The sequence below is a fragment of the Parasteatoda tepidariorum genome, chromosome 8, assembly GCF_043381705.1.
Source record: "Parasteatoda tepidariorum isolate YZ-2023 chromosome 8, CAS_Ptep_4.0, whole genome shotgun sequence".
Lineage (NCBI taxonomy): Eukaryota > Metazoa > Arthropoda > Arachnida > Araneae > Theridiidae > Parasteatoda > Parasteatoda tepidariorum.
In genome coordinates, this window is record NC_092211.1 from 4,103,805 (window position 1) to 4,116,868 (window position 13,064).

Sequence of the window (13,064 nt, forward strand, 5' to 3'; positions counted from 1 at the left end):
AAAAATCTGGCTATGCACCTTTTGATAAAAGTCTTTAAAAGTGCTTAATTTTTGCTTTGATAAAAGAGTGGGAACCCTGATATTTGTAAAAGATATTTATCTTTGCTGTGCCGATTGTTGTCAAAATTACAAAAAATGTAAGATTTTCACAATTTTCTCTGCTATATTTATCTGAAATTAGTTCTTTAATCATGATTATATTAAGTTTTTGAAAATGTTTTTGAATTCTATGGATTTTATATTTATAAATTAAGAACTTTAAACGATCGAGAAATTTTTTTTTATTACTGCACAGATCCTAATTATGATTTTTTTTTGGAAAGTGATTAAAAATATTTTTTGAGTGCTTGAAAAGTACTTAAAAGGTGCTTATTTTTTGTTGAAAAATCTGGCTATGCACCTTGTTTCATCCGCAAGCTGACGTTTACTGTAGAAAGTTCAACCTAATCTGAAGAAATAAGCACAGGGCTCATTTTTGTGTCATTATTTAAAATTAAAACCTTTGTTTAAAGTGAGGGAAGCATATTTAATAAATTAAGCTTTGACTACATGCTTAAAAACTAAATTCATCCACACATTATTTAAACTGTTATTATTTTTTGTTTTTGTCTTTTTAGTGTAATATTTGTCTATTATAACATTCATAATAATCTATATATTTTTTACTATTTTCTATTACAGGATTGCCACTCTACAAGGAGAATAGGGAAAATACAAAATCACTTAAAATAATAGAGAAAATGCAATCAATTTCAAATTTTTTCCTGACAAACTGGGAATTTTATTTCTTATTTTTGTCTTTTAAAAAATGCAGACCTCTCAAAACACAATCTATGGAATATTTAAAGATGATAATTCTTTAGCTATATTGTATTATTTCTAAAGCTATATTGTATTAGTATTTCATTTATTATAGCATTGGGTATGTTCAGCTGTTCCTTTTTTCCCTTCTAAGTTTTTCGAGCAATTAAAACTAATAAATATAGTTTTCCCACTAAAGCTCACACAAGACCTCTGTAATTGTTGTTTCCTCTTAATATATTGTGTATAATATGTACAGGAAAAACACGGGGAATTTTTTTTCTTCCTGATTTGTGTGGCAATTCTGTATTATTTTGGAAAGTGGAGACTAAATGTTTTTAATTTATGCCCCGAGTTATACAGTGAAACTTCTATTTAACGAACTTCCCTTTTACGAATTTCTCTATTTTGCAAATTCTTTGGAGAAACCAAGAACATTTAGGAAATTTCTTCGTAAAATAACTTCCAAGTAGCGAAGTGAATTTTCTATTTAACGAACTTTTCATTGAGAGCCACTTTCCCTACTTCCGTAAAATTTCAGAACATTTTAAACTTGTTAACGCATTTTATGCCCTTGAATTGATTTTTGAAGCCTCTTCACTTTTAGAGAAAGTTATTAAATCCCTCCCCCCCCCTTTTTTTTGGCATTTCGAACGAAAAACTCAAACAAAATTAACGGATTTTACCAGTAGCCATTAAATTTAAGAACGCATGTGTATGTTTTATATTACTTTCTGTATAAGTGTGTGTTTAATATTACTTTCATAATAAATGCAGCTATAATTTTATGCATAGATTTAGCTTCTTTTAGCTGAAAATGTATGCGGCATGATAGTGTAACACTGGATAATGTTTTGCTCTATTCTTATGCAGAATTCTTTTATGGTTAAAATTTATAAAATAAATAGTAGATACTAGATTACACGGATATACATGTGTATCAATTGTTATTTTAATTATGTCTAGTGTTTATGAATTTATAACCTGTTTTGTGTTGTTTAAGTATTTCAAAAGGTGATTTTCTATTTAGCGAATTTTCTATGTAACGAACTTATCATTGGGATTTAACGTGGAGTAAATGTCGGGCTATATTTTCTTTAGGAAGTAGAGAGTATATTTTAGAAAGTAGAGACTGAATCTTATTTTCATTTAAAGGGTGCGACTGTAAGGAATGAGGGAGAAGCTGTTGTGATAGGACGGATTGTGAAGGGAGGAGCAGCAGAAAAGAGTGGTATGTATTCCCTTATATATGTACAGGGTAATTCGCCTTTAAGAACAACTCCTTTGATGGTTAGGGAAATGAGCAGTTTTCGATTACTTAATTCGCGTATTATTACGAGTAAAGTGGCAGCCGTTCTTCACCACCCTTCTCTGTCGATGCCGTAGATAGGTCGCCTCACACGTTTTAAAAATTTCTTAAAGTATTTGTAGTACATCAATAACAGTTTTTACGTACTTTAAAATAATTAATAAATGATAATTATTAAATAGTAAATTATAAATGATTATTATCAATTATGTAAATAATAGTTAATTATAAATATAAGAAATATTAAATGGAAAGGACTAAATAAATACAGCAAATGTAAAACTTTATGAAGCATTTAAATACAGTAATTACCTAAATATTGTGAACAACGTCTTCTTCAGACTCAAAACTTGATAAGCTTTCTGTATCATCATCATAATTATCTAACTTTCGCTTTTGAGTCATTTTACTTTACAAACACCCTAAAAAACGTGCCAAAATATGCATAAAAAGAACACGGTAAAAAAACAAATTCCTCTTCGTTATGAGAATAAATTCATTGAACACATACTGCCATCTCTAGACAGTAAAACTAACTAAATTTCGCGAGTAGGATTCGTTTGTAACATAATCAATGCAGGATAATTCTGAAATTTTTTGAAGTGCTTTAAGATATTATTTGAGTGCTTGAAAAGTGCTTAAAAGGTGCTTATTTTTTGTTGAAAAATTTGGCTATGCACCCTGTATAAAGTATTTTATTTAAAATATTATTTTTTAAATGTTATTTTATCATCTCTGAATCAGGAGATAAAGCGCTAACCAGGTATGAGGTGACCTGGAATGGTTCTCTATTCTTTACGAAACCTTAGGAGAGTTTCATGTGGCATTTTAGTTTAATTGGGTTATAATGGACTAAATTTTTATGCAAGCTAAGTTCATAATATTTAAATTGTTTGGCAGTAAATTTTCATCTAAAAATGTGTATAACAGATGGTAAAATAATTTTAATTAAGAAAATTAGTAAATAATTTTAATTAGTAAAATTAAGAGAAATCAAAGAAAAAATTCCAGCTTTTCATTAAAAATCCCTGATTTTTTTCCAATATTAAAAAATCCCCTGATAATTCAAGGTTTCCCAGGTGGGTGGCCACCCTGCATGCTTCACAGTTTTTCTATGCAACTTCCACACGGACAACATCTAGTCCTTTTCATTCTGAAGTATTTGTGTTGTCACCGGGGGCAAATGTGTTCTTCTTCAATTGTTTTTGATTGAGCAGCGATGGCTCAGGGAATCTGCCTTCCAATGAAGTGAACTGGGTTTGAATCCCAGCAATGGCTGTTGGTTATGAATTCTGCATCCGGCTTGCACATGAACTATCCTCAGTGGTAGATGGGCTAGAGTCACCTTGCCGTCAAGATAACTGTGGGAGGTTATCATGGTTTTCCTTTCCATGTATTACAAATGCGGTTAGTTCCATCAAAAAGTCTTCCGCGAAGGCAAATTTTGCCCAAAACTTGTACCAGGATTTCCCTTGTCTTCTGAATTGGGTTCAAAATGACATGGCTACGGAGTTGAAGATCAGTAGTCGTAAACCCCAAAACTGGGTCGGCTGTTCAGTGGCGTCGCGCCCGGGGCACAATACCTTTTAAGCGCCCCCCATTTGAAAACCATATAATATTATAAGTAAAATATACTCGCAAATTAATAAAAAAATAAAGTAAAATAAATAAAGTCATAGGCTCAAGCTAGGCATTAAATTTGAGACAAAAAATGTAGTTGAGAAAACAAGACTAGATTTTGAAATGTATATGATCATCTAGAATTAGTTCAAAAGATACCTATTATTTATTTTACATATTTATAAAGAAATATTTTAAAAACACGCAGTTTTAAAACAATAAAAAAGTAAATATTTATTATCTCTAAGGAGATACATATATTTAATAATATGATTATAATACATTAATAAAACTAATTACTATGTATAAATTTTCCGCTTTTGATGAAGCAAATTTATCAATAATATCATCAAAGTTGATCATTTCAAATTTTTCTCTTTCCACACTTAAAAATGCTAGGTTATTTAGGCGATCTTGTCCCATCATTGATCGTAGATATGTCAAAATTAATTTTAATTTGCTGAATGATCGTTCGCAGCTAGCAACTGATACTGAGATAGTCAGGAGTACTTGAAATGCCACTCTCAGGTTTGGAAAAACATCTTCTCCATACGGGATTATAAAAGTAAGAAATTCTAATGGAGTTTTAGGTTCAATTTCTTTTCGACTGCGGAGTGACATTTTGCAGTCACATACTTCGATAAAGAGTTCTATTCCATTGAAATCTGTATAATAAAATTCCCCCAAATTTTTTTTAAAAAAAATTTCAAGGTCGTTATCAACATTATCCTTGTTTAATAAATTTTCAACGTCTAGTAGATAAACAAATTTGAAATTAAGGTCACTTAATCGTGTAAATCGTGTACATCTTTCTTGTTGGGGACGATCAAGAACGCTTTTCCTAACGCGAGACATTTCACTTCGAGCCAGTTCTTCAGGCATTTTGCGNTAATAAATTTTCAAAGTCTAGTAGAAATCCAAATTTGAAATTAAGATCACTTTATCGTGTACATATTTCTTGTTGGGGACGATCAAGAACGCTTTTCCTAACACGAGACATTTCACTTTCTGCGAACGACCTGCATCTCTAGCCAGTTCTTCAGGCATTTTGCGGCGTCTTCTTACACGTATTGTTGCATCAATATCCCATTTTTCACAAAGAGACTACGCTTTTCCTATTGTCTCTTCACAGAGCTTGTCTCGAATTTCGGCTAGTTCAGTCACTAATGATTCAAGATCATGGAATGCTTCTCTAAAATTCATTCTAGGATCTTGTAATCTGAGCTACACACGATCATTCCTCCTTAAGATTTCATACCAGAAGTGAACTAAAGTTATGAAACTAAAATTTAGTATATTTTGCAACAGAATTGTGGCTTCACTTCTGGTGTCACTTGTAATGGTAGTGTCCTCTGCTAATTTTTCTAATAGTTCTACTATAATCGTTAGCCTATCGACGATAACGTTAACCGCTTGTATTCTGGCGCTCCATCGTGTTTCAGATTCATGTTTGATAGTTTTTGTTAAAGCATTTTTTAATAATTCCCATCGTAACATTGAATGTGAGAAAAAGAGATATATGTTTTCAATTATTCCAAAACCTGTCATAACGATTGAATCTTGTTTAGCTGCAGTAACTCCTACTAAATTCAATGAATGGTTATCACAATTTACAAATATTGCTTTATGATTTTTTCCGTTATTCTTTATTGAACGCCAAATGTGTGACTTGCCATCATGGCAGCATTATCGTAACATTGTGATCTGCAGTTTGTTAATGAAATTTCACCGGAATTTAATTTTTCCAAAATTGTATTTTAGATTGAGGCTGCATCTTTAGCATGTATTTCAATAAAACCACAAAAAGATTCTTTGATGGAAACTTCTTTATTGATAAAATCAACATCTACATACCTAACGACTTGCGACATTTGTTCTCGATTAGAGATATCAAGAGTTGAATCAAACAAACGTCCATAATATTTATTTCTTTTGATATCGTTTATTAGTTGATTTCAAACTGTAGATGCCGGAAGATGGATGAATTCATTTTGAATCTGCGATGACAAATATGAAACAGTTTTTAGAGTTTCTATGGCATGTTTAAGATATTTGCTAGTAGCGGATGAAACTGAGCTGCAAGTCTAAGTAAAGATAATAGGTTTCCTACATTTGTACCATCTTAAAGTGCTAGTTTTTCAACATCGCCACGTAGAGGAAGAGTTTGCAAGCTAATATTCTTTGCAATATATTTCCCCACCGTTCTTTTTCGGACTGAATGTTCACTTCTAATGATACATCAATTCTATCTTTTAACTGTCTTTTTTAGTTAAATTTAAAATTAAACTAAGGTAGGTTGCTAAAATTGACTTTTAAGAGATGTCAAAGTTCAATGCTTATTAATGTGATAGTTTGGACAAGAGATAAAAGTTGCTGGTTTTAGGTTGTCCCCCAGATAAGCCGTATTTACAGTAAATTAAGAACTCTTTGTTTAATTGAACAGTGTTAACAAGTTTTTTCATACCCTAAAACTAAACTCGGTGGCGCGACAGCCCATCGAGGACCAAGGCCTACTGTGCCCATCTCAGTTTTATTGACCTTTGGGCTCTGGGGTGCATGAGCAGATGTTCCGGTTAGGTGGTCAGTCGAACGCGAAACCCCCAGTGTTTAGTTCCTAAGCATGCTTGGCACTCATTTATCGACCCACTGAAGGAATGAAAGGCTGAGTCAACCTTGCCCACCACGAGGATCGAACCAGGGACCTGTGGCACGACAGAGCGAAGCGCTACTGCTCAGCCACCGGGCGTCATTTTTCATACCCTATTCACTGAATAATAGAATCGTCGAGTAAATGTAGTAAGTTATCTTACTTGTTTTATTACTTACCAAGAATGCCTTGAACTTGAAAGGTAGAAACACAGTGAAATATACACTATAATTTATGCTAACATTAAACTTATGACACATAACATTTAATGGATGGTGTTTTCAGTAGAAATGTAAACAATCTCGAGCTCGGCACCTACTCTAGTTCCGGTTAAAAAGCTTGCAGCTGCTTACTACATGTTATTCTGATAGGCGATGTTTTCAAACGGATAATTTTGTTTTCAATAAAAGAAATAAATTAGATAATTTCTGAGCTCAAATCTGCCGTATTTCATAAGATATTAATGTTATTATGTAATTCTGGGGAGTTTGGAGTGAAAATTTGTTTTAGTTATTTTGTTATTTATTATTAAAAAAGGTGACATGGTTGCTAGATTTTGAATAACTCGCTTTTTTGGCAGTCTTGATTTGGCCTCTTTCCATTTGTTTATTACTGTTTGTTCGTGTTGCAAGCTGTGCACCATCTTACGTTAGTGTTAACACATTTAGCATTGTAAACGCAAGTAAGAAGTAATCAAATACATTGTTTGCAAGAATCTCAAAACACAATGATGCCAAATGGCTTTAAAATACAACGGAAACAGTAACCCGGAAATTTAGGCAGTACCGAGCTTGCAGCGTTCCCTAGTGTATAAAACACCATCCATAACATTTCATTTTTATTCTAAGTAAAGCGCAATGACAAGGACGCAAAACTGTAAAATACAGGTACAAAATAACTTAAACGTTAATATTTCGGGTATTTACCTCATTTGTAGCTGACTTCCACAACCTGTCGCAAGTGTTTCGTATATGTACAATCACGAAAAAAGTATCCGGAAAGTAACAAATAAAGAATCATTTATTTTTTTAAACAGATAAATCTCAGGTACACAACAAATACGGCATTTGCGTCCTTTCCTAGAAACAGCAAAACGCTGTATTTGTTGTGTGTCTGAGAAGTATCTATATTAAAAAATAGACAATCCTTTAATTGTTATTTTCCGAATACTTTTTTCCGTGACTGTACATATGAGTACATTAGAGTGTAATTGTTATCGTTTTTAAATAACAAGCGTAAGCTACATTGCGTTTATAGAAATAAAAACAAATAGTGTTCTGAAAGAAAGAATGTTTGTTCCTTGTGCACTGCAAGTATTTGGAGATAATATCTGTAACCACACCGCGTAGATACCATAAAGAAGTGCTGACAGGTAGTGATGCAACGGATCTTAATTTGGCCGGATACCGGATATGCGGCCAATCTTTGAGCCGGTTATCCGGTATCTGGCCGCAGTACTTAAATAAGTATTTATAAAACAATTCCTCAGATCGATTATTGCTTTATTCTAATATTTGTCTTTAATATAACTGCCAACCATTAAGATCTTTTCTCAATTTTTTAAATCGAGTGAAACTGTAAAAAAAATTTAATGAAATTGGTTATTTATTAGTTAATATTTATGTTTTTATTTGATAAGATTGCCAATTTCATTTTATTTTAAAAATCAAAGAGGCTGGCTATTTTATTATTATAATATAATAAATATGTATATCCGTATAGTAAATATATTCTGTTGTAATTGTATACCACATTTTTATATACTACATACTATGTTATATTACATAACTTTCAAAATACTAACATACTTTAAGAATATTTATATCAATGGTTAGTATAACATAGCTGTTGTAGGCGTGACCAAGATAAAAACTAAAACCTAATACATATTTTAAGTATAATTTCTTTATTTTATAAACACTATAAGTATAAAAAAAAATTATATTTGAAAAGAATATTGATTTTTATGTTGAAATTACATTTTCTGCCATCATTGTGATGAATTATATACATATTTCATTTTTACCTTTCTATTCAATATTTTATTTCAAGCAAAATGTTACTGCCAGATAATCATAATATCCGGCCATAACCGGATATCCGGCCTACTAGCCGGATCGGTCATATAGATACTGCCTGCCAGATATCCGTTGCATCTCTACTGACAGGCACAGGTCGAGTCAGCCCTGCCAGTAGAAAAGACATGTAATTTCTATTATGAATGTATTATTACGGTTTGATTTAGACTATTTGTGTTCCTTTTTATTTACGAATTGACATTTATTATATTTCACTGGCACTAAATTTAAAATATATTTTCCCGAAATAAATTATAATAAAAAAAAAATATCCAACAATTTTTTTGTTTTGCGGACCATTTGGCGCCTTTTTGTGAGTAGCGCCCGGGGCATGATACCTTCCCCCCTTGCTCCCCCCTCGCTACGCCACTGCGCCTGTTTGACGACAGTTACAAAATAAAATAATTTAATTGTTTTGATTGTAACACTTTTATTGTTTTGATTGAAATTGATTGCAACACTGATAAAATCTTCTTTGCACTGTGATAACAGAATGGCAATTGTTAAATTCCAACATGCACAGGACTCACCATTTTCACTAATGAACTTGCTCACACGCAGGATTCACTTACGTAAGGAAATGTTGAAGATCTATCTACATTTTGTGTTAATCTTATCTGTGAATTCTTTTTCTTTAAAAAGNTATTCTATTCAATGTTTTCACAATTCATTCAACCATAATAACCAATTAATAGGAAGAAAAAAAATTATTAGTGCACACATTCTAATTATATTTAGGAGATTTCCCCATATTATGAATTTCACTTACAGGATTCACTTACGTAAGGAAATGTTGAGGATCTATCTACATTTTGTGTTAATCTTATCTGTGAATTCTTTTTCTTTAAAAAGTTATATCCGTTTGTAATTGCTCTATTCATTTTGAATTACCCCTGCATATCTGTGTTGTGTTTCATTAAATAATTCCTTTGCTTTTATCTTCATTCACATGGTGTAGCATTTTAAAAGTGCTTATTTTTGATTTGGCTATGCATCCTGATGTTGAAATTCATAATATCCCCATATTATCTCTAATATATTATCCCATATAATCCCATATTATCTCCATAAATCTCCTAAATATAATTAGAATGTGTGCATAATAATTTTTTTTCTTCCTATTAATTGGTTATTATGGTTGAATGAATTGTGAAAACATTGAATAGAATAGTGTGAAAACGCTTTTTACATAATTTGTGGGGAAAAAAGACGTGATAAAAAAATATTTCAGTTTGGAAAATGCTTTTTTAAAACACCCAATGAAAAAAGCAGCTGTAAGGGCTTTTAAAAAACGAAAATCAAAAATAAGCCCATTCAAGTACTTTTTAAAAACACTATGCATCCTCATAAACTATTTGACACTAATCTATATACATAAAAATGAATGTCTGTCTGTGTGTTCTTTATAGACTCCCAAACCATTCAACTTAAAGTGATGAAATTTTGCATGCAAATAGTTTGAAGCACGAAGAAGGTTACTGTCGACGTTAGAATATCCTGTTTGGTTAAGCCAGTAATCCACTGGGCCACAGCACTTTTGTGTGCCACCAAATTTTAGAAAATAAATAGTAAAAATTATAATTACTAAATAATTACTTTTTACTAAATGTTAAGTATTGATGTAATCATTTATATAATAATAAATTAGTACACAATTCCATGTCAACACATTATTGTTATTTTAAATTGTTTGTAATTTATTATTAAGCGATTGCATGTGTGTAAAATATACTTGCGCGGAAATTCAGCTTTTTTGCCTTTTGGCCAATCACATCCCTGGTTTTTTGAAAGCACTTAAAAGGGCTTTTTCCATGGGGTGTTTTTAAAAAGTGCTTTATTTTCCCTCTTCTAATATGAGATTTTTTACTTTATCATGTAAATTTTCGTTGCATTGTATGCAAAAGCATAGTTTTCACATTGTTCCATTCAACTTTTTTGACATTGTTCCATTAATCGTTTTCACAATTCATTCTACCACAATCCATTTCAGCATAGCGTCTGTCCGTTACATATGAAAGTGTTAATCGTATTATATGCTTGATGAAATACTTGCAACTCTGCATGCACATCTACTGAGCTGGCTTCTCTGAGATTCTTATCTTTTTATGGTGGCTAATATAATCAATAAAAGAGTTCTTTGTCAGAAGCTAGTGCTTTTATCATGTAAAGTTTGCATTTTGTTAATGTATAAAGTGCTTAAAAATATATTTTTTGAGTGCTTAAAAAGTACTTAAAAGGTGCTTGTTTTTTGTTGAGCTATTTTAATATTCCTTGTCTTTTCAGGTCTGTTGCATGAAGGTGATGAGATTTTGGAAGTGAATGGTGTCGAAATGAGGGGAAAATCAGTGAATGATGTTTGCGATATTTTAGTAAGTTCCCTTTTTTTCAATGTTTACTCTTAATATTCAGAACAAATAGAAGTTAAGACCTTCTGGGATGAAGGGTTTTCTAGAAGACAAACAGGATTCTAATGGAAAAGATCATAATTTTTTATCATCGCTATATTTGATGGGAACATTTTTTTACAGGATTACTTTATAATAAAAGAATATCACTTTCAGTTTCAAACTGTAAATTTGCGATAAAAGTAAAGTATCAAATCGTAATAATATTAAAAATGATAGAGGATGATAACTACTAGTAAATATCTATAAATGATTAAAAAATAAATAAATCATCAGTATTTGCTAATTGAGGAACCTTATGAATTTTCTGGCCATAGGAATCGATTAATACCTAATACAAAAAACATATTGGTTTGAAAATTGTAAATCTTGTTAAACATAATTGTATCTTTATTATATAAAAAAAAAAATTAAAAATATTTATTGCAATAATGTTTTTTTTTTTTTATTATTATTATTTTTTTTAGAAATTTAAGTTTTTGGAAAAGTCTTTAATTTTTGGTCTGTTAAAAAAGTGGGAACATTTTTAACAGACATTTAAAAACAAAGGAATGTATGCAAAATATAGTTTGTCTATGTTAAAAACTCCCCCGTCACAAATTCTGAGGACGAGTGCTGCTATAGAAAAAAGAACAACATATTTCAGGGAGGGTAGCTTCTCTTCACTCTAGGGCTAACACAATAGACAGCTACTTGAGCTTGAAAATTTTATTTTGTTGATATTATCTAATAACCGTGATAGCCTTGTTGGTACTGCTCTGTTTATTCTATCTTTAATGTTTATTTTAACAGTTTTTAGTTGTTTAATCATAAAAGAGGAATGTCTGAACTGCTTTATTTATTTTATCTTTAACGTTTATTTTAATAATAGAAAAATCGTGAAATCCGTAGCAGTAACTACCAAAAAAAAAAAATTTGGATCGATGACGAAATTGAGCAAATCGGGCCCTTCAAAAAAGGGTTACCAAATGTGTGTTTTTATTTCAAGATTCAGGTGTTGTAGTAAATAATATCGTATCGAAAATTTCTACAGAAAAGAAAACTAAATTTTTTACTTCATTATTCTTTATTTTTCATTATTCTCAAGTGGAAATAGAAAAATCACAAGCATTTTTTTTCCACTCCATTGCGCGATAAACGCATCTTTTGAATATAATTCTGAGAAGAAGAAAAATAAATCTTTTGAAAATTTCTGCAGGAAAAAAAAAAACATTTCACTTCGTAGAAGAAAAATCCTTCTGCAAGAACTTCTGCGACAATGTCGTTAAGCTTCCGCCTAGGGATGTACGAGCCTCACTTATGAACAGAATAGATGTTGATGAAATGTAAACTGAATTTAGTGTCTTTGACAGGGTTGCCACTCCACGGGGAAACCTGGAAATTGAAAAAAATGACTTTAAATAACAAGGAATTTTGTCTTTTAAAAGTGGTGACCAATTTAAGCACTATCTATGGAATATTTAAGGATTATATTTCAGCTGTATAGAACTATTTGATTTACTAAGCATGTTAAGCTGTGTCCAGTAATTAAAACTAATATAGCTCACACAAGAGCGCAGTAATAGTGCGTTTCTTATTAATATAGTGTGCATAATATGAATCTTTTTCTTTCCAGTCTTAACTTGGAGCAAATTATAAAGGTTGGAGGTTTTAATTGCATTTTATACATTTCAGGCTACTATGAATGGTACTTTGACATTTCTTATTATTCCTACTCAGCAAGAAATGAAGTCTTTACAGGATGTTGTGGTAAGATTTATTTTTTATCATTCTCACACCATCTTTATTATTCGTGCACTTGTGGAAAATGTAATGAGAACAAAGTTTCTTTTGTATCATCAACATAATTTTAGTGTTCTGTATTTATATTGGGTATTTGGACAAAATCTCTGAATATCGTAGGACAAAATATTTTTTGAACTGACAAAATATTGTGTGACATGGTTCAGACAAATGAGGCACCCTCTCCCTCCCTTCTTAAAGGATTGGTTTTTTTCAGCTTTTTGGCTGAATTTTAAGAATGAAATTTTTTTAAAAAAAATCCACTTTTTCAAAGGAAATATTTTTTTTTTACAAACTTCTGAATAAAAATTAAGCATTTTTGTACCTATGTAAACGTGATTCAAAATTGCATTTGTTGGATCTAAAAATCGTACCACGGTCGAAAATTCAAACATTATTAATTTAAAGATGTGTGCACTAAT

General features: G+C 31.1%; 1 protein-coding gene across 1 annotated transcript in view; it reads left to right on the forward strand.

The window, feature by feature from the left end:
• The window catches only part of LOC107440586 (protein PALS1), a gene marked incomplete at its 5' end in the record, with an annotated part of 71,449 nt that overhangs the window by 29,519 nt on the left and 28,866 nt on the right, over positions 1 to 13,064 (forward strand). Inside the window, 3 exon segments of the mRNA XM_043038525.2 lie at positions 1,957 to 2,032; positions 10,739 to 10,824; positions 12,535 to 12,609. Of these exon segments, the coding sequence (XP_042894459.2) occupies positions 1,957 to 2,032; positions 10,739 to 10,824; positions 12,535 to 12,609 (237 nt within the window).